This window comes from Hibiscus syriacus, unplaced genomic scaffold, assembly GCF_006381635.1.
Source record: "Hibiscus syriacus cultivar Baekdansim isolate YM2019G1 unplaced genomic scaffold, ASM638163v2 tig00110461_pilon, whole genome shotgun sequence".
NCBI lineage: Eukaryota > Viridiplantae > Streptophyta > Magnoliopsida > Malvales > Malvaceae > Hibiscus > Hibiscus syriacus.
The window spans coordinates 215,594-239,099 of record NW_024062746.1 but is presented as its reverse complement, the minus strand read 5'-3'; the positions used below and the strand labels follow the sequence as shown (position 1 = coordinate 239,099).

General features: G+C 31.3%; 1 protein-coding gene and 2 pseudogenes across 1 annotated transcript; 1 reads left to right on the top strand and 2 right to left on the bottom strand.

Moving 5' to 3' along the window:
* Positions 1-4,036: 4,036 nt before the first annotated feature.
* On the bottom strand, positions 4,037-5,411 carry LOC120126650 (MADS-box protein SVP-like). The gene is made up of 7 exons (XM_039144783.1): positions 5,205-5,411; positions 4,894-4,972; positions 4,697-4,761; positions 4,529-4,628; positions 4,412-4,453; positions 4,288-4,322; positions 4,037-4,208 (listed from the first exon to the last, which is right to left on the bottom strand). Exons 1-7 carry the CDS (start codon positions 5,384-5,386, stop codon positions 4,037-4,039), a joined length of 675 nt encoding a protein of 224 aa, XP_039000714.1. The 5' UTR covers positions 5,387-5,411.
* An 8,164-nt stretch (positions 5,412-13,575) lies between these two features.
* LOC120126649 lies at positions 13,576-14,202 on the top strand (annotated as a pseudogene).
* Positions 14,203-21,471: 7,269 nt separating this feature from the next.
* LOC120126648 lies at positions 21,472-23,187 on the bottom strand (annotated as a pseudogene).
* Positions 23,188-23,506: the final 319 nt, after the last annotated feature.

Sequence of the window (23,506 nt, the reverse complement as noted above, 5' to 3'; positions counted from 1 at the left end):
GTTTTAAGATTTTAATTTAGTAATTATAGGCGTCTAATGATTTATTTTTTACGTTACGATATATTATTATTAAATTAAAAATTCTAAATAATATTTATAAAATATCAAAAAATCAAATAATTTTTTGTGCAAATGAAATTATTTAATTAATATTGTAGGTGGAAAACATGAAACACTATTAAAAAAAATTGAAACATAAATTACATAACTTTAAAAGAAGTATCGATCCTTTTTATAAAAAGTATGGACACTTTCAATATAATAGGTAAAATATGATGTAATAGGTAGCGCTTATATAATGTAATAGGTATCGTTTATATAATGTAATAGGTAGTGGTTATATTGTAAAGTGTCTATCCTTTTTATAAAAGTGTTCATACTTTTTTCACTGTTGAAAATATTAATTTAAGGTTATCTTTTGAGTGAGTTTTAAGATTTTAATTTAGTAATTATAGGCGTCTAATGATTTATTTTTTACGTTACGATATATATTATTATTAAATTAAAAATTCTAAATAATATTTTATAAAATATCAAATAATCAAATAATTTTTTGTGCAAATGAAATTATTAAATTAATATTGTAGGTGGAAAACATGAAACACTATTAAAAAAATTGAAACATAAATTACATAACTTTAAAAGAAGTATCGATCCTTTTTATAAAAAGTATGGACACTTTCAATATAATATAATGTAATAGGTAAATTTGTAATACTATCGGTATAAATATACCGGTTTACTTATAAAATAGGTAAATATAAGCACTACCTATTACATTATATAAGCGCTACCTAGTATGTTATTGTACTTTATAATATTTCCGGTTAAATAATATAACATAACCGGTATAAATTTTAACCGGTCACTTGTTTAACCGGTCACACCGTATATTAACCGTTTTTTAGGCGCCGCACCGCAGAACTACCCTATTTATGGCATCCATCCTACAGCTGGAGAAAATTCATTTCCATGATGCAGACCCAATGATTCTTTTGACTTCATGTGAAGTTAAGGTACACAGATATGTTTGGTTCCTTCTTTGTTTATGTGGACACGAGATATTACAGCCTGTAATCTTCTTAACCAGATGAAGTAAATGCACGTCATTTTGGTCAAACTAGAAACTTCATCTCTGAACTTTTTTCTATATCTTATTTTGATCATTAAACTTAAAAAAAATCTATTTCATCACTTAATTTTAACATTATATTATCTTTAGCTGTTCAACTGTTAAATTATAAACGATAAGATGATACATCAAAACAACGCCATTGTAGATCTAATGTTGGTGCTTCGGGTCCATTGGAGCGTGGTTCCCATGCGGCTGCCCTTGTTGCTGAGATCCGTAAGAGAAGGGATTTTGAATTTGAGTAAGACATCAAATTTGATTGCATTTACACGTAGAAGAGATTTTTCAAAATCCTAATGAATTTTGATACCCATTCATGGACCCTAACTTTCTTCAACTGAACAGCAAACTCAAACTCTAAAATTACATCCATTATCTCATATGAAGCCATCAATGAGATTCCTAACAGTGAAGAGACCCCTCTTAGAACGAAGAATGATATATCTTCATTCGGGTTTCATCCAATGATATAACAACGGAGTTTGAAGTCTTTTTTCTATTAAATGAACATTAAATTCCCATAAAGGTGGACGAAACGATTTTGGTGAGGAATTTTGATATCGGTCGCCGACAATAGTGGTGGAACGTCAAACAATACGGTGGCCAATCGCAATGATCGGTTACTAAAACCGGGTTGGTTCATGCAAAAAAATAAATTAATTAATTAACTTTTATACAATTCAAAATAATGTTTGTTTTAGTAAAAAAAAGCTGACTTTTTTGTAAAAATAAAAAATAATATCGTTATGATGTAATTACATATTTTGTAATATCATCGTAGCATTTGTGAATTAACAATTAAATAATAAAAAAGATAATTTTAAAGTTAAATGATTAAATTAATTTTTTTTAAAAAATTAATGACCAAAATAAGAGTAAAAAGAAAGTAAAATGATAAAATTTGTACTTTAATCTATTATCTAAAAGTGGTGAACAAAACCCGTAAAATAATGGATAAGTCTACGGTGCATGTTGTATACTGCAACGTACTACTAAAGCGACGTATTAAAACGTACCTCAAGTAAATTTGTTCTTATTATGTAAATATTAAAAATTATATAAAAATTTATTTAAAATTAATCATTTATTAAAATTTAACTATAGTTTTAATAGAATTATAATTAAATTATATTTTTATTAAAAATAATAATTAATTTAAGTAGTTTAATTTGTTTAGAATTAGGATTTTTAAGTTATATAAGTTAGAACTGACCATCAACATTAGTCATTGTCACCGATCATTTTAACTCGTCGGAAAATCAACTACTACAACATTCATCGTTTTCGTTTGTCGTTACTCAGTTCGTCATCGCCCAACAGTCGATCGTCTCGAAGGAAAAGCTCTGCCTTTTGGGTTGGTCGCCTTCTATTTGTTTTTCTTTTTTCTTTTATGCACGGTGACCTTCAAAGAATCATCTCCTATCGTCGCCCATCCCAACTAAACAAACAACGACTGTTAGATCTCGTCGTCCGCAATAGTCACAGCATGTAAGTCCATCGCACTTAACTCACTAGTCATCTTTTTCATTAGTTTTTTTAATGGTAAAATTACAATCCAACCCTCCTTATTTGTGTTTTATTTAGAACGGTTAAATTAAAGGAAAACCCCCCAATAGTTTCTTTCATTTATATTTTAGACTAATAGTATGTTTCTGTTTTAAAAGACATGGCTAAATTACATTACCACACCCACCAACTTTTGTTTTAATTTAAATGGTCCATGCAAACTCCCACACTTTACTTTATTTAGATTTTAGACTTCTAAGTTTTAAATCTTCTATAATTTTACTTTATTTTTATTTTGATAATTAATTTTGAACTTATTCTTTGATTTCAATTAACAATAATATTAATATTTTATTTTATTCATTAATTTTACTAGCATTAATTTCATATCAATTGATATTAAATGTTATCATTAATCTTAGCAATTTGATACTTAATTTTACTTTATATTAATTGTGGTTACTTGAATCATGATATATTAATTTTGATACACAAAATTTAATATTGATCATTAATTTTAATTTTGATGTTTTTTTTTTTAAATTTGATATTACTTTTAATATTTCTTTTAATTTAGTATTAATTTTGATCAAATAAATTTTAACTTGGATTTTATAATTATTTGAAATAGTTAATGGATCTCAATTATAATTAATGTTAATAAATGATTAATTTTAAAAATTTCCTTATACTTTCCAATATTTACATAATAAAGACAATTTTACTTATGGAACGTTGGTGTATATGACATGCATTGTAAAATTTTCCGTAAAATAATAACATATAAGAAACAAGATTGAATTCAGTATGCAAAAAAGATTTTATTTATTTAATATCTTAAAAAGCTTTTTTGTCATTGGCTTTGTCGTAAATGTCCTAAAATTGAAGTACTGATGTCCCACTATATTATATGATCTGAGTTTGTCTTTGATGAGCATCAATGTAAGCCATCAATGCAAGAAGGAATCGGATAGTCTAAAAACCAGAATTTAACCTATCTTACAGCTAGAAGGATCCGCAATCCAATTCCCATGCAAAACAACTGGGGTTGTGTGTTTTTCCAGGAATCAAATAACCTTTAAGCATGAACCATGCCCGATTTATGATGGGATTGAATCTCAATCACAAACTAACTTCATATAAGTTCAAAGTTAAAGGAATGCGTCGATCATGCAATATATATCCGCTTGAGATAATTAAAACCCTAATTACGTTAAGGATTAGGACATGTACTTAATGTATCAACTACTACTATTATAATTTTCTACTATTAACCTCGAACGAACCCTCCTCAGTCAACCACAATACGATAACCTGTAAAACATCGGAGGAAGAATAAAAAGGGAGTTAGCCGATGCTTTTTAACAGTAAATTTGGTATTTGTTTGTGCAATTGTATTTACCCTAGTTTCAAACATGTATTCGAGCTTTCGTAGTCGTGCAGATTACCGTTGGAAGTACAAACGTTGGTCACCGATTCCGACGACTGGCCTTCCTCGAAGATGTTCTCCGAGTCACCGGCAACTTGTTTTTGGCCCTCAGATATCTGCAATACCCGCAGTGATGAAAGCCTGTGGCCTATACCTATACTAATAAATATAATAGTATGGAATAGTACAATGTATGAAAAGGAAAAGCCATACTTGCTGCTTCAATCGTTCATTTTCTTCAATCAATTCAATCCCCTGCATGTATCAAAACAGTACTATGTCTGTTCTTTAGTATCTTTTTAATTTCTCCTTTTTGACTGTTATTTGTATGTTTATATACTGACCTTTCTTTGAAGTTCACTGATTTCTCTCATAATCCTTTGACCCTGAAATACATTAATAATTGGAGCTAAGTTCAAATATTTAATCATTGCTTAAAACTTTGCAGAAAAAGCAAGAACCTTTTTCTCCATAACACGGCTCAACCCAACTTCCAGAGATTTCTCTAGCTGCTGTAGTTCTTCAACACTTAATCCTTGGAGTTCCTCGCCCCTCATTTGCCTGTTTTAATGCAGAACCCACATTTTATATACATTGAATAAAATTGATAAGAAATAAAAAATGCATACCTCAGTTGATGACTTTTCTCTGCTATTTCCATTGTCAGCATGGACTGGTTGCTATCTTCTACGAGCTACAGACAAGAAAACGTAGCATTAAACAAGGGGCCACAGTGAGATTTTCACAACTATTCAGCCAACTGATTAAATATTGGCATGAATATACGAAAAAGTGCAGAAAGATGGAAATACAAAAATCAACTAACCTGCAACTCAAGACATGGCTGTTCCAGCTTCTCCAGGTTCTTTGAGCGCAAATGGTGCCTTTCTAGTATCTCCTTCATGCTAGAGTTCAAACATAAAACCATCAGTTTGTGGTTTTTTTTTTCTTTAATGTTGACCTATAGTATGCTCTTGGTATCAGATTTGTGTCCTAGAAGCTACATCTAGCATACTCAAAGTTGAAAATTTATCCTGTCTCCTACTGAGGAAGTGTAAAATGTTACAACTGTACATAAAAGAGATGAAAAGTAATTCAAAACAATTGAATGGAAAGAGAGAATATTGAGAAGGATACCTTGAGCTGGCATACTCAAAGAGCTTCCCAGTAGAAGCGAAAATAATAAGAGCAACATCTGCATCACAAAGAATGGCCAACTCCTCAGCTTTCTTAAACAACCCTCTTCTCCTTTTGGCAAAAGTCACCTGCCGGGCTGTGCTGTTATCAATTTTCCTAATCTGAATCTTTTCTCTTGCCATGTTTTCCTTCTTCTTTTACTTGTTGACCTTCGGAAACAAAAAGTTGGCTTGCTTATTAGAGCACTTGAGCAATGGAACTTCTATTTGGGGAATAACTCAAACATGGAATCAAGTAAATCTGGAAACCCCAAAAAACAAAGGGAAGTTTCTATAAATAGAGTTGGTTAAAACTTAAAAAGAGAAAAAAGCAAGGTTAAAGAAGGCAACGGGACCCTTGTGGGTTAAACATGTCGGCATTTTGCCAAATTTAGTGTTGAAGAGACAAAACCCTGCAACATCTTGCAGAAAACGAGACTTGAAACCAATAATAATAATAATGGTGGGATGCTTATTTCATAGTTACTTACGAGTTTTGGAGGGATATTGGGCTGGGTGCCAGATAGAAGAGAGAGCTTGAGGAAGCCACCAATGAAGGTTTTTGAGAAATGGGAGAAAAAAAATATAGAGAGTGGGGGGAGAATTTGGGATTGGGTTAAAGACAAGATTTTTGCTTTGATCGGTGAGAAGAAGAAAGCCTTTTGTAGTGAAGCAAGGAAGCTTTTCTTTCTCCTTCTCCCCTATGTTTCAACTATAATTGCTGAAAAATGAAACCAGAAAGGTTAATGAAGGAACTGAAATGGAAACTTTGAAAAGAAATGGGGCACAACTCGTATGTCATTAAATTGCAGGGGTTTATTTCTAAAATTTTAAAAATAGTAGTATTCCTTTTTTATATAGGAAAAACAATACATACTTCCATAATCGATTTAGGCATTATCAATCCATTTTTCTTAATAAATATATTAATTATTAATGTTGTTATCTGCTTATCTTTATGTTCAATTTTTTTCTCCGATCATATTCATAACTTCTTATTTGACGTTTTGTTCTGTTGTAATTACTATTTAACAAATATTATACACGATGTTTTACAATAAGATGTATAATCAAATTAAATTAAAACTTTAATTCATGTAGGATTTTAAGTTTGAATTATATGAGTGAATAAAATAGATTTGGAAGATTATATTTAATAAACATCCAATGTAATTATTCGATATCAACTATTAAATAAAAAAAATCAAAATTCATACACATTTGGTTATCGTTCAATCATGGATTTTGAAATTTATCTCTAACCTTTATTAGTATTATAATGATAGCAAATTTGTGAGAATTTGGGTACTTACTATGTAGTGCAATGGCATGCATTTGGGACAACAGATACATAAGGGATACATCATAAATTTATAGATACATTTTGATTAAATGTGTAATGTGTTATAAAAATTCAGTTTTGTATAATTATACATATAAATTTTAATCTTAATTCAATTATACATGTAAAATTTGATATTGATTCAAGTGTATATTTGAATAAATATATACATAATCTATTTTAATACTAGATAAATATAATAATTTATTTATATAATACGTTAGATATGTTAGATACTTAAATTGACAAAAAAATAGATATCTAAATAGAAAAAATATAATTTAAACATTTAATTTTATATTAAGTTTATAAATTATCAATTTATTAAAATTTTATATAAATAGAAAATATTTAAATATGCAGAATATAAATACATACATTATTGTGAAGTAATAATATAGAATAAATATTGTATTGGGTGATAGATGTGAAAAGTACAAATTGCAGATGCTTCAACCTGCTTTTTACTTTTTACAGCGCTTGATGTTGACCAAAGCATGCTAGACATGGCCAAGCATGTCCTGCAACTACTACTCCTGCACTTGGTCACTTCATCGTATATTTATGATTTACGGGAGTCTGGTACCATTGATTTCTTTAAAAATTAAATAGATTAAGTCTTAATTTATTAAATTCAATTAAATTTTGGTTTTAAAAATTAAATTAATTTTAAAAAATATTTGTTTAATCATTTAAATTTAATAGATTTGTTGTGATTGAGCAGATATAGGTTCAATAAATTTTGATCTAATTTGATTTATATAATTAGGTTTTTAATAATTAGAGTTCAAATTGAGTATAGATAAATTAAGAAAAGAGGTAATCACGTTTAAATTTATGATAAATGCTTAATTATTTAATAATGAATGTTTATGTTCTTATATATGCAATGTACGACTTCAAAACTTTAAAAATTAATAATAAATTCATTCGCCACTTGGGAAGCATGCTTCTTCCTCTTCTTTTAACTCTTTCTTTTCATGGGGGTTTGAAGTTTAAAAGCATAAGAAGTGTGATAATGGGAATTATTGGAAGAAATTGTTAAATTTGGTTGACAATATCATCTGCTGGGTGGTTGTGACTTTAATTAATACCAGATTATCCATGTGATTTAATGAGATTCATGTAAATTAAGTATAATTTAATATATTTTTATAAAGTAATTTTAATAGGGTATTTTAAAAATTTATAAGGTGACCACTCCAAATCAACCCGATTCATCCATAACGTTGTGATCAATTCAATTTGTTCAATCAACAACGTCAAAATTTGAGTTGTGGACGTTGTTAAGAAGACCTAATGTTTCATCTCAATATATCAAACAATAATTGGTAGATAAAATATTATTAAATTATGAATAAAATCACTTTGAATCCATTAAGGGATCTCAATGGTTAAGGGGAGTATTGTTCTTCTTGGAGATCATGAGTTTGAGCAATTACATTTATAAGGTGTGTATGCGTTGTCAATAACTAAGAGTAATTTTGAATACATACTATATTGTAATCACTTTATACTATTCAAAATTTATAAAATTACTTTTATAAATATAATTAACATGGAGGCTTATAATTATAAATAAATACGATACTTTAATTATAGGGTAAATTATACATTTAGTACTTCCAATATCATTTTTGTTCCGTTTTGGTCATTCAACCATTTTTTATTTCAAAATCATACTTAATATTACGTTTTGATTACTTGTAGTTAAAAATTAAACAGTGCTGCTGACGTAATACCATAGGATAATACCACGTCATCATTTATTTTTTTTAAACGTCACGTCAATAGTTCTATTAATTTTTAACAATGGATGACCCAAATAGAACTAAAACGTAATGATAGGTATGAGTTTAAGAAAAAAATAATACTTGAGTGACCAAAATGAAACAAAAGTAATAGTTGAAGTACTAAATGTGTCGTTATCCTAAAGTATATTCACCGATGATATTATTTCCAATATTATACATAATTAATGGGTTAATAAATTTAGAAATATTTAGAAAAATAGAAACAATGGAAAACATTAATAAACATTTCATTTTATTATTTTGTTTCAAAATTTTGTGTTATATTTTTAAGTTTGCATGGCACAACATTAAGTTGTTACATATTGAGCCGAAAACTTCTGTTCATAATTGTTAAACAGTGATGTGTTAGAATAATATGACTTATAAGTTTTTAAATATTTTATTTTTCAAATATCATGATGTAACTTCTTTATTATATGTATAATCTATAAAAATAAATATTTATAATGATTTAATTATTTTATTAATAAATACAATTAATTCGGATAACATAAATAGGGGGTTAAAGGGGTGCGATGAGGGATCCGTTGTCCCCTTAATTTTTTGTGCTCGTTATGAATATCCTCTCTAGGATGTTAGATGTGGCTGCTGCTAGGGGTGTCTTTCGATTTCACCTAAAGTGTAAGCGGATTGGGCTTAAGCATTTGTGTTTTGTTGGCGATTTGTTGATTTTTTCTAGAGGGGATGTGGATTATTTGGTGGGGTTATGCGTGTTCTGCAGGAGTTTTATAAGTACTCGGGTCTCAAATTGAACTCCTTCAAAACGAAAGTGTTCTCTTCGGGTATGAGTGAGGAGGTTTTGTGTTGTGTTCTTGATATTACTGGGTTTCGCATGGGACAACTCCTTGTGCGTTATCTTGGAGTATCGTTAGTCACTAGAAGGTTCACCGAGAAGGATTGCGCACCTCTATTGGAGAAGGTGGCTGCTCGGGTTAGTGGTTGGTCCACAAGGGTTCTTTCGTACGTTGGTAGACTGCAGCTCATCCAAAGTGTGACCTACAATGTCCAAGCTTATTGGTGCAGACATTTTGTTTTGCCAAAAGCGGTTATTAAAAGAATTGTACAGTTGTGTTCCCGGTTTTTCTAGAAGGGAAGTGCATGCTCAGGGGGCCAGGGTCAGTTGGGAGATGATTTGTAAGCCTAAGATTGAGGGTGGTATGGATCTTTGAGATCTGGACACTTGGAACCATGCGAGTGTTCTTCAGCATTTGGGCTTTGGTGAGCAGAAGTGATTTTCTTTAGGTGCAGTGGTCTGCGACTTATGTGTTGAAAGGGCGACCGTTTATGGAGTTCTCTGCTCCTAAGGTGTGCAGCTGATTTTGGCATAAACTGTTTAAGTTGCGAAGCCTGGTGCTTAATTTGTGGACCAGTTCATTAAGTTGTGGATGCAACCAGGAAAGTATCTAGTTAAGCATGAGTGGCAGGCAATCAGAAGGTGTCGTGGGAGGCAATCAGAAGGTGTCGTGGGCGAGACTTTTTTGGTCTCCTCTTCAAATACCCTAGAATGCTATAATTGGCAATTGCATGATTTGCGTTGCTGGATCGGCTCTTACAAAGGACAGATTGTTGAGATGGGGAGTTGAGGTTGAGGGAGGCTGTTGTTTCTGCATGGATGATAGGGAGTCGAGGGACCGCCTATTCTTCGGGTGTGGCTATTCGAAGGAGGTTTAGAATGGGGTCCTTACTCTTTGTTACTTAGCAAGGACTGGTAGCTGAGCGCAGGAGGTTACCTGGGCTACTGCTAAGCTCAAAGGCAAGTCTTTTGTTTCCATTCTTTTAAGAATTACCTGGAGCGTGCATATTTGTCATGTTTGGAGAGAAAGAAACAGTAGAGTTTTTTGAGGAACTCGGAGAAGTGTTGTAGAGTTAGTTTTGAGAATAAAGGAGGAGGTCCGTCTGCGGTTGATGGGCACTTTTGTTAGCTGGGGGGGATTTAAATACTAGGTTGTGTAACGGATGGGGCATTGATAGGTAGGGATCTGATTGTTGTATAGGGGTTGTTTCTATAGTTTATTGTACAGATTGGTTGGGTTGGCCTCTAGTTTATGGTCATTGGTATAATAATAACAGATTCTTCTTTCTTTTGGGTAATGAAAATTTTGCAATTATCCAAACAAAATTAATTATAAATATGTATTTTATATGATGAAATAATTTTCAAATGAAGATGTACAAGCAGGTGCATGTATTTAACAAGAATTTTCCGTGGTCCACTCTAACTGGCCTATGGCCCGTGCTTATTTCTGATAAAAGTTAATAAAACTTTGGGTTCTTAATGTAATAAAAGTATATACCATCTATGATATAAAGTTTCTTTTAAATATAGTAACAACAGTACCACGGCCAAGTTGCAAAAACACAAATTCTGGAACTGCTATTATTTTCATTGTGCTGAATGTAGATACCACTCGCAAATATATAAATACGGCCCATTTAAAAATATAAAAATAATTAAGGATAAACTACACAAATAATCAATAATATTTGAGTAATTTTTTTATTTTTTCACTGAAGTTTAAAGTAATAAATTAGTCACTAATATTATTAATTTATAGAAAATCCATCACTCGACATTAATAGCGGTTAATGTGAGTGACGAAAAACTGATACGACATGTTAATCGCTGACTTGACATCATTTAACCATCATTTTAATCTATCTTTCTCTTCCCTCCATTCTTTCTCATCTCCACACTTCTTTTAACTCCTCAAAATCCACCATTTTCCTTAAGTCTTAAAATAAACCTTAACTAAAATATATGACAATAAAATAAATAATGTTGTATAAAAAAATTAACACTATTTATTTTTCAGATCATTTTTAATTTTTCTAATTTTTTTCATGTTTATTTTAAATTAATTGTCTTAAAGTGTAAATATATCATTATAAACATTAACCACTCTTAGTCAAAATAGTAGAAACGTCATTCTTACTAATTTACTAGTTATTTGTTAATTATGACCAAATTAAATAATATTATCCTTAAAAAATGGCTTTCTACATAATATCTATTTGTTTTTTTAATTATATACCTAATTATTTGGATGGAAATTTATTAAATATTTATTAATATTTAAATGATGTGTACATATTTAAATAGTGTTTTTAATATTTTTTTTACTATTATGTTTATGATGTCTCCGATATTATTTTTTAAACATATTATTTGAGTATCTAGTTCATTATATAGATTGATTAAAATAATGTAAACTTCATTCGAGTTTGAACTTAATTTTTTATACAATAATTTGACTTGCAAGCTTATGACAATGAAGTTTTCATAAGTTGCTCAAATTCACTCTAATTTATTACAAAAATGAGGACGTTTTAACTCAAAATTTCAAGATTATCTTTCATTTTGGTTCTAAAAAATGGGGGGGAAAGTATCACTATTCATATTTGCTAAAAAACTTGATCATCATCTAAAAGTGTGATTTCGATTCTAAACTTAGATTTATATTATGTACTACTGTAAAAATAAATATTAGATAAATAATTTTTTTAAATATTATTTAATTTTATAATATGCTATTTTTTATGAAATTTAAATAATTCAATAAAAATAACTTTCTAAATTTTTATATAAATTTTTAAATTAAATATTACAAATTTAATATAAATAATTATTAAATTTTATTTTTAAATAATTGTTAAAACTTCAAAAATCTTATTTCAAAAATAATCTTCCATCCGTAAAGAACCAAACGCAGTCTAAATACAAGTTGTCTTCCCCTGCGTCTCTCATTAAAACAGTGTCTCTTCAGGATCGCTCTCTTTCAACTCTCTTTTTGGCTTTATTGTATTATGCACAAAATGCTCTTCCCCCACAAGCTACTGATAAACCCTTTTTCACACACAACTTTCACCATGATGAATTGAGTAGTTCTTTTCTCGAGGTTTTATAAAACCTCGCTTTTTTAGGCTTCATCTGATATGAAAATTGAAGAAAACCTCGACTGTTCAGCCTCAAACCTTCTCTGCTCAGAGACCACGAACTCTTGCTTTGACGAGGATCTCGATTTTGATGCTGTAAATGAGTTTGGGGTTTCCCCTGCTTGTGCCCACCACCTTAAAAATCAAATCTTTAATAAACAATACCACTTTTTTATAAACGACAGATCAACTTCTTTGATGGGTTGTTCTGGTTTCGCGATACAAAGTGATGATACAATCAAAGAAATGGTTGAAAAAGAGGTGGAGCATTTGCCTGAAGATGATTATCTCAAGAGACTCAAAACTGGGGATGTGGATTTGAGTGTTAGGAGACAGGCTCTTGATTGGGTTTGGAAGGTCTGTTTTTCCTTTTTCAAATAAAATTAGTGTTTCTTTTCTTGTTTGATCCATTTCATCACAATGATTTTTTTATGATCATATTTTGTTTTTGGATCAATCAATTCCCAAGCTACCGTAGACTTTTGTTTTGAAATTTTTAACTTTTTTTTTCATTAGTGGAAACCAGATATTAGAATTGTGTTATGATTCTCCTTGTCAATTCTGTATCTTTGATATGATTGATGATCTCAGGGTTGATTATGAAACAATTAAATCATCTTTGATTTGATCTTTTCATTTGGTGATCAGCAGGCTTCAGCTTATTACCATTTCGGACCTTTGAGTTTTTGCCTAGCCATTAACTATTTGGACCGATTCCTAGAAGTTTATGATTTACCTGTAAGTTCATCCACTTTGATTCCTTCTTCTTTTTACATCATAAATCATTGCCACTGATCTTTTTCTTGCTTCCTCTGGTTTGTTTATCCATGTTTTGTGCTAAACATGACACAGAGAGGTAAAACATGGACCGTACAATTGCTTGCTGTTGCTTGTTTATCAATTGCAGCCAAAATGGAGGAGACAAAGGTGCCACTACTTGTAGATTTGCAGGTGGGAGAACCAAAGTTTGTGTTTGAAGCTAAAACAATATACAGAATGGAGGTTTTGGTTTTAGCCACATTGAAGTGGAAAATGCATACGATTACGCCTTGCTCTTTCATTGACTACTTCCTGAGTACAATCTGCAATGATCAATATCCGTCATCAAGTTCAATGTCTAGATCATTACAACTGATAATAAACACAACTAAAGGTTGCTTCTCAATGTCGAAAATGGACAGAACTGTTACCTTATCTGTCAAGTTTTCATTGTCTTGAGGATTAATTGGGTTTGGTGTGTGAAAATGGATGCAGGTATTGACTTCTTGAAATTCAGACCGTCTGAGATAGCTGCAGCAGTGGCAATTTCTGTTTTAGGAGAGATGCAAACAGAAGCCATTGACAAGGCAATTTCATCTTTCACCTTTGTACAAAAGGTAACAAAATTTGCAGTAAAAAGATAAAAAAAAAACTTTGATCCTTTTTTACTATTTTGATGATCCAGTAAGATGTGTGAATTTTTTATTTTTATTTTTTACAGGGTAGAGTATTGAAGTGTGTTGAAATGATGAAAGATTTGTCATTCATTAATGGGGCTGTTGCTGTTGAAACTCTACACTCATCAGCTGCTGCTTCTTCCACTGTGCCCCAAAGCCCCATTGGGGTGATGCCAGAGCTATAAAAGTGATGAAATAACAGTTGAGACTTCTGCAAATTCTTCGCATTCTAGTCCCGACATTAAAAGGAGGAAACACGATGACAACAACAACGGCAACAACAACGACAAAGGTTCCCAATAGGATTAGTCATGAGATGTGAATTTATCCTTCTTTTTTTAAAAAACTAATTATTTTAATTAGTCCAAAATCAATTTGGTTGAATGGGAACTCTGGTGTGGTTTTGGAACTCAAATAGTGAGAAATGTGAAAATAAAAAAAAAAGTGGAAAATGATTTCCAAGTTCTTAAATGCTAAAAGCATGAAAAGAAGTTGTCACCAGCTGTTTATATAAATCAAGAACCCCTCAAATTACAGCTATTGATGGTGCTTCAGTTTGTACAAGCAAATCCTACATTTATTTTAATTACTATTACCTCGAAAATAAGCAATTAAATATCCGAAAAAGCAAAAAAAAACAAAACAAAACACAGTTGAAGTAAAAATGTGACCGATTTAAATTGTAATCCAAAAAGGTTATCTGAACTGTGCTGACATCGAGCATCACACGGTGTCGTTTTTTTGTTGGTTACTGGATCGGAAAAGGGCCATAAGTGGGCCCGTTCGTGGGTGGCCCCCAGTCAACATCTTTTGCTTTAGTTAAGTTTGGTGTCTGAATTCTGAAACAATTATGAAAGAAGGGAAAAAATGAAATTATATTCCAGTGTGTGCATATATAAACAAATTTACTATGTAAAAATGTAATTTATCATAGTAAATTGTATATAGCTGAAGAATGTTGAATGTTATATATACATATATATATATATATATATATTCCAGTAAATTTAAGTACATAATATATTCATAAGATGAATTTCAGTAGTTTTAAATTAATAATGCACTCACGTGAATAATTTGATTAGGTGTATAAGGTTTGCAATATTCATAAGATGAAGTTGGAATTTTGATATATATTATCTATTTATTATTTATTAAATAAATTTTGATAAATATCTTTTTTTTAAAACACAAAATCTAATACATATTATGAAAACACTGCAATAAGTATTATAGTAATCAGTTAATTTTATAATTAAAATTTAAAATTTAAAATTGGTTTGTGATCCCCAATAATTAAATTGGTATGGCTCCCTTAAGTTTTTCTTTCTTTCTATATTTCCTTTTCTTTCATTTAAAAATCTGAATAATTTATTAAAGATATATCAGAGAAGTAATTAAGAAAACCATTAATGGATAAATTAAAAAGGTTTTTAATTCTTTCTGCACGAAAGGTAAGCTATTTAAATACTGCACAGATCTTTATACGTACAGAATTTGTTCGTCTCCTTGACTGGAATATTACCTAATGACAATATAATTTTATATCCAAATATGGATTAAATTTAGGTTTTTCCTCTATACTTTTTATATTTGATAATCATAAAAACTCTAATTAAATTTAGAATTGAATCAGTTTTTATTTTAAAATTAAATTCTTTTAATTTTAATATATAAGATTATAACTTAAATTTTATATAAAAAATTTAAATTTTTTATCGCTAGATCCGATTATCGTTGAAATATATATAATATCAAAATCTACTAAAGGTGTCCACTAAGATTCTGCTATTCCTATTTTTTTCAGAGAAAAATAATGGATTTTTCATCCAATGAGTGCAGCCTTTTTACCTTATAACAGAAACTCCCTTGAAAAACCAGCAGACAACAGAGAGTACATAAAACAGTAAAATAATCTAAAACTTTGACCGATAAAAACACAGCTAAGCAAAAGGATTACATATATTACACAGAAGAAAAAGGAAACCCTAAATTTGTAACTGACAATGCCATTAAAGGGAGGGATCCCTATGACACAAACAACCCTCTTTTTTTTATCTCCCCACCTGCATTAGGGAATCTTGAAAGGGAAGGGGAGAATACCAACAGAAGAAGTAAATGACATACGAATGTCTTCACACTGTTAAAAACAAATAAACTAATGATATTTGTTTATGGTAGCAACAAGTATAATCATCATGGCCAGCTCATTTTTTACAATTGCAGCGGTTCAGTTTCTTCTGTATATGGTTTTCTGTTCACTTTTGTTTTATGAACTCAGGAATTGTCCTTGTGGGGGACCCGAAGATGGCCACAGTCTCACTGCAAAAACTGGATTGAGTTGGTAGAACAAGATCACTCCCAAGAGTATCGGTCTCATCCTTTTTCTTTTTCTGATTTCCAATTATAAGGATTGGTCGCCGTAGTATATCTGATTTTTTTATGATATATAAGATAAAATTATATCTAAAATTACATAAGGATAATCGGTGGGATGTATATAAGGTTTTGTAATTAACGAGAAAATGAATGTTGGCGGGACGAGAAGGAAAACGTGAGAGCAAAAGAGAACAGCACGAGCCCCAAGGAGGAGGATGAAAAATCAAATAAATAAGGGTAGATTACACTCTACTCACAGAATGTTTTGGATGCTTTCGTTTTGGTCACTTAACTTTTAAAATTTGTATTACAGATACTAAACTTTTAATTTAGGGGCTGTTTGTTTGCCTCTTAATGGTACTATTCAGCGTTGAATGCTGATTTCGCACCTCTGAATGATTCAGTGTTGATTGATTCAGCAAAATAGTGTTGAATGATTCAGCACAGAAGTACATTTTTAATGATTCAGAGTTATTATCAAACAACATGTCACATTCAGAGCTAATTCATACAGAGCCTCTGAATTATTCAGCGCTTATCATTATGAAGTAAACAAACAGCCCCTTACTTTCGTTACGATCACTACCATTAGCTGCCATTAAGAAATACCTAAACTAGAAGCCGCTGCAAAAGCCTAAATTTTCGATGAACAAAGCGGTTGCCGATTAATCTCAACGGTGGGAAGACTCTATTTGGCCAAATAATTAACATATTTATGTTTCAAGTTGATCCAACAGTTAACAATGAAGCATCAAAAAGTTTTAACTTTTAGTTTATATTATATCATCGTCTCATTTTAACATTATTTTTGTCATCGTTCGATGGTTTCTCTAATAAAAACATCATTGTACATTTCCTTTTTCTTATTCTATTTCTTTCCTTAGGCTCAAATTCACCGGATAACCTTCTAATCCTCTCAAATTCTAATAGAAGTTAAAAAAAATAAAATCTTTTGATCTACCACTTTTAACCATCACATCAGCTTGAAACCAAATTATATTAATATTCTGACTAAACGAATCATTCTGTTCGTTGGGATTTGATCGATGATTGCTAACTTCACCGAAAATCTAGCCTTTTCGGTGGTTATAAATTTGGAATCTTAATTTTATTTTTGAAATAGCACTTTAAGATGCAACATTGGTATCTATTAACATCTGCTAATAACAGTGACCATAATAAAAGTAAATTAAAAGTTTAGTGATTGTATACAAATTTTAAAAGTTTAATGACCAAGTGGATATCTCTTAACATCTGCTAATAGCAGTGACCATAACAAAAGCAAATTAAAAGTTAGTGATTGTATACAAATTATATTAATATTCTAACCAAACGAATCATTCTGATCGTTGGGATTTGATCGACGATTGCTCTCTTCACCCAAAATCCAGCCTTTTCGGTGGTTATAAATTTGGAATCTTAACGTTTTTTTTAAAGAGCACTTTAAAACGCCACGTTGGTATCTCTTAACATATGCTAATAGCAGTGACCATAACAAAAGTAAATTAAAAGTTTAGTGATTTTATACAAATTTTAAAAGTTTAATGACCAAGTGAATATCTCTTAACATCTGCTAATAGCAGTGACCATAACAAAAGTAAATTAAAAGTTTAGTTATTGTATACAAATTATATTAATATTCTGACCAAACAAATCATTCTGATCGTTGGGATTTGATCGACGATTGCTCTCTTCACCGAAAGTCTAGCCTTTTCGGTGGTTATAAATTTGGAATCTGAACGTTTTTTTTTTTGAAAGGGCACTTTAAGGCGCCACGTTGGTATCTCTTAACATCTGCTAATAGCAGTGACCATAACAAAAGTAAATTAAAAGTTTAGTGATTGTATACAAATTTTAAAAGTTTAATGACCAAGTGAAAGCACCCTAAATATTGTCGTCAGTAACAGTGTAGTTTACCCAAAAATAAATAAAAAGATTAACATATAAATAGAAATCAGTGCGTGCATGGTGGGGGAGATGAATAAAAGGGATTTGTTCAGAGCATAAGCATTTAGCATCGATCCCTTTATTTGTCATCTTCTCTCCTGCTGTTTATTGCTCTTTATTTATCAGTATGTAATCCCCTTTTCATGAAATCAATAAAGAAAGCCGGGTTTATAATACATATTCATGCATTGAATTATACCATATTATATAGTATTATACAGGGTGATGAGTTAATTCAGGAGAATCGATTCCGGTGATGCATGTGTTTGACCAGTCAGACACAGACAGAGAAAACTGAATCCCTTTGTCCTTTTTTTTTAGAATGTATTAATAATAGTATTATCCACAGAAGACAGAAGCTAGTTTAACGAGTTCTACTCACGCTGTAATGTGCCTTAAGGAGCTTACGAGTACTAGTTTTGTTTTTTCAAGTGATTCCATTTCCCCTTATATTCACAAATACACTTGTTTAATATCTGCTCTCCTTTGTTAAATCTCAAAGCCCTAAATGCATGCTTCTAAGATCCAGTTTATTTCAACTGTTTTAATCTGCCATGGAAGTGAGAATTTCAACCTTAATTACCGGGTAAAGTACATAAATGGTCCTCCCGCTATAAGGTACTACTTTATCGAGTTCTTCAACTATTAAAAATTATAAAAAATCCATCGAGTACAAGACATTGCTTTGTTGAGTCCCTCGACTATTAAAAGTTATAAAATGGTCCCCAACTATTCATATGTTATAAACTTGTCATTTTCTGTTAAAAAAATGATGTCTTTCTGAATTGGACGTTAACATGTTTATTGTGATATGATAAAATTTGATCTCAAAATCTCAAACAACTATTATATCTCAGTCAACAAGTTAGCGTTCAACTTAGATTATCGTTAATTTTTTAATAGAAAATGACGAGTTTGAAACATATGAATAATTGATGGATCATTTTATAACTTTTAATAGTTGATGGACTCAACAAAGCAATGTCCTGTAATCGGAGGATCATTTTGTAACTTTTAATAGTCGAGGAACTCAACAAAATAATATCCTATAGTTAAAAACAATTTTGTGTACTTGCTCAAAATACTTTCCTTTAATAAAATGCTAAAATGGAACATGAAATTATAGATATATGATTTTTTTTATTTATGATTGTGTTGAATTATATCGATACGTCACATATAATAGGTAAATAATTATATCATAAACATATTAGTACATACACTTCATATCAATTTCCTGCAGATTTTATAATCGTAATTATAATATTGAGAGCTTTAGCTATTAATGTCAAAGTAGAATTCACCTATGTCATCGATATTGCAGGTGTAAGGTTTGAATTTTGTTTATTAATTTTGGAAATTTTATATATTGTTTAGTTCATATAATTTTCAATTTTGTGCTGAATAGGCTTGTCACACTTCAAATTAGGGCCTAAATTTTCTTAAAACTTTTTCGAGAACAAAATTGGAATTTTACTAAATTCGGGGACCAACATGAAATTTTGATTAAATTCAGATTCAAATTCAAAAAGTATCAAAAAGTAGAAGATTTATGGCATAATTTTTCCATTTTTCTTTTTTAGGGAATATATAACCCAAAATCTGGAAAGTTTCCTTTTGTGGAAAACCTCATCCTCTATCTCTTCAAGTTTTCCTCTTTTAGTAAAAATCTTTAATCGATGTTTCTTCGCCGATCGTTGTTCTGTTTTCGACACCTCACGTATCATCGGGTTCCTTGTGTCGTCCTGAGTCCATCTTGTTTCCTTTGTCGTTGGTGTGTGAGGGGCTGAGGAATGTCAAGTTTCTGAAGTTGCAAAATCCCTTACGCGCAACTTTTTCGACCCCCAAAGTTCTCGCACGTGCCCCAACGCATCACCATTGCGTGTGGAGAAGTCCCATTGCTTGGTGGGTTTCTATAAAGTGGGCTGACCTGCCTGTCTGACCCGACCCGGTCCAACCCGAATCGAACAGATTGACCATTGACCAGCGTTGATTTTTTTCTCAAAAACCTCCATCTTGACGTTTTTCGACGTTCTGAGTCCGATTTTGCTATTCGTTTTGCCAAATTCTGACTCCTTCCAAAAATGATACATGATTTTCTAAATATTATTTATCTGATATCTGATTTACTGTATATTTCTGATGTGATCTTTGATTACTATATTTTTGTATATGCTTTCTGATTTGGAACATTTTCATGTTTTAATGGATTAAACTACTGTTTTCACTTGAATACATACATGTTTATTACTGTCATTGAGGGTATTATTGGATGAAGTATATCATGCTTAGTCTATGACTTGTAAGACCTTACCACATGCTCCTCTGCTTTGTGTATAGGGTAAGTCCTTATCGTAGATCCTTATTCTATATTTATAAGGCCTTTACCGGGTGTACAGGTAGGTGTATGGTTCTGGGGAACCTACACATTCTGGTGATCGGATGGGGGTAGTGGTAATATTTTTAAAACATATTTGATAAATTGATTTTTACTGAAATATTTTATCATTATGTTTTTATACACCGTAAGGAGCACACTAGGCTTTTAAGCTCATTCGGTAAATTTTAATTTTTTTCAAATAGTAGCAGACTTGGCATCAGTAGGACTAACTACTCCTATTTTTGTACCACTGTATATCTCTATATGCCTTTTTGTTATACTTTGGTGCCACGTGTTTTTGCTACCGTCTCAATATATATGTATTACTGGTATTTTGTTCTGTGTATGTTTTATATGATTTCCTGATATATGTATACATATATGTTTATCGTATAAATCTTTTTTATAGTTAATTTTTATATTATACTATTATATGGATTTTAATGTTTTTTAAATATAAAAAGAATTTCATATATAACCACTTAGGTTTGGTCATAATATCCAGGACGGGTCTAGGGTTACAATTAAGTCTCATATAATTTTGCATATCAAATTGAATTCTTATGCTTTGTTAATCATTGCAATTGTATGTTGGTTGTTCTCACGTAAAAAATGAAAATCTGAATTTTCATTTTTATTATTTGTAATCATTCTTATTGTCATTATCGACGTATATTATAACAGAACTTAGAGTTTTTCATTTGCTCATCAGCCCAGAGGCTCAGATTTCGGTTGACGTGTTTCCTCTTCAATAATGTTTTCTTGGATTAAATTAATGAGATTTATTTTAATGCTATAGGGATCATAAGTATCATTTATTATGTTTCTTTTTAGAAAGTAGGAGATTTTCATGGGAACATAGAGGAGCATTGGATTAAGATGGCCTTGGATTGGGTGGCAAACGTCGGAAATGGACTCCGAGTTGTTAATTGAAAACGTATTTGACAAGGCAGGTTCATGCAACCAAAGTCGACCCGTAAAGGAAACGGGAAGGAATGTAAAATCAACGATCAAAGTTACTGAATTGATTATTGCAAGTGACGTTTACAACTACATGAGTTGAAAACAAAACAGATTTATTATGTTCTTTTCTTCTATAAATTTACCTCATTTTTCATCTCTGTAGAATATTGAATAGCTTCCGAAGGAGAAAGCATTATCAAATGCTTCCCAGTAGCAGAGTAAAATGCTTGCTTGATAAGAATATTTGATGAAATGGTATCATACAGATAGGAAGCTATGGAGTTTCAAAGCATCCTGAAGGTATTTAACTGCATCGTCATAGTTTAAGAAGCCCATGAACCAAAATTCATGGCCATCAATGGATATAACTTGGATGTACTTTTCGGAAGGATTGACTCTGCTTGTTGAAGGATGGACTGATCTCAGTTGATGTAATGGCATAATAACCTGTTCAAGCATACAGAAAAAAAGTTACTTCTGATACCATAAAACGGACGTAAAATTTCATGTCAGCGTATAAAGTTAAATCATAAATAGAAAATACAAGGACTATAAAAATTTTGAAATTATCAATAGTGCGCACCACATATTCCTCTCAATCCATCCCTACAATAAACCAGAACCCAAATATTTTTATGCATAAAGTTATCATGTAATGGAAACATACTTTATAGTAGCTCCATTCAGTCTGGCTACCATTATTATACGAAAGAGGACTGTCACTGCAATATGCAAGCTTTGCCGTAGAAACATACAGAACTCCCATGACAGGACCAGCTGATGTCGATTAACATGCAAATGAATCTAGGAGTTGCTCTCAGGATCTGTTTCAAAGTTTGTCTAAAGATCTTCTCATACCCACCTTCTGCTAAGACCTTGGTTCCCTGAGCAATTCTTCCCATGGCAGCCTCAGCAAAACTAGGGCTTGTTCTTACTGATTTAAGAAAACAGGGAAAATGTATTTCAAGTGCACATTAAGCAGTGAGCACCAAATATCAATTGCAACCATAGAAGCCTAGCAAACACTATCTAATTCAAATTAGAACAAATCGAATTTAATCAACAAGAAAAAAAAAACAAGATTTAAGAAGGCAATAAGATAAAAACGCATACAGTGCTGCCACGTGTTTCCGCCAGATCCTCCGCTTTTCTCGTCGCTTCTCCCACTTTCCTGGTCCATCTCCCTAAGAGATCTTTCACTGTATCCATTGTCTCTATTTCCATTTTCAAATTCAAATGTAAATAAGTACATTTTTTTTTCAAAATTCAAACAGAATTCAATACTAGAAATAACTGTGATATTGCTCGCCTTTGAAGGAAGCCGAAGAAGATTCCTGGGCAGGAGCACTAGTAACGTAAGGATTGGAACCATTCAGAGTATACATGGTGACGTCCCGGTGATTCACAGAAGGCGATTGATAAACTATTCGGGCTCTAATAACCGATTTCCTAGACCCGGACGGTTATTTTCGGTGATTACTCGCTTTGAGCCCGAGTCTTTTTTGGATTGCGAGTCTGTTTCTCATCCTTTTTCTCGGGCTCCGTAGTTGGAACAATAACAAAGCCCTCGGCATCCATTGCGGGATCCGAGGCTTTCGGCTCCATTTCAGCTTCGTTTCTTGTGCCGGAGATTGCGTTGAGCTGGACTTGAGCTCGGTTTCCGTTCTTCGGTTACTCCACTTTTCTAGAACGTTCGCGGGAAAATACGGCTGCGCGTGAGTAGCGCGTGATATGTTATATATCAAGAGGATAATTTTTTAAACGTTCGTGGGATCGAGTCTCACGGAGGGCATTTCATAATTTGGAGGGAAGTTATTTTTAATTTGATATTGGGGGCAGTCTACTATCTTACCTCCCTTGCCCCATTATATATATATATATATATGGGAACAAGGCCATTTCTTTCTTTCAAGTACTCTACTGACTTTATGAATGGATAAACTATTCCATTATAGAATAATTTCAATTGCTTCTTCACATACACAGTTTCCTTTCTTTCTTTCTTTCTTTTGAAACATTTCACATACACAGTTATTCACCAATAAGACTATTTTCTATATAAACTATGTG

What these genes read in the sequence shown, in the direction of transcription:
- LOC120126650 (XM_039144783.1), bottom strand. Translation starts at nt 5,386, where the DNA reads ATGGCAAGAGAAAAGATTCAGATTAGGAAAATTGATAACAGCACAGCC. An exon ending in GAGAAAAGTCATCAACTGAG is followed by an intron (nt 4,629 to 4,696) that starts GTATGCATTTTT and finishes GCATTAAAACAG; the next exon opens with GCAAATGAGGGGCGAGGAAC. An exon ending in GAAGAAAATGAACGATTGAA is followed by an intron (nt 4,209 to 4,287) that starts GCAGCAAGTATG and finishes TATAGGCCACAG; the next exon opens with GCTTTCATCACTGCGGGTAT.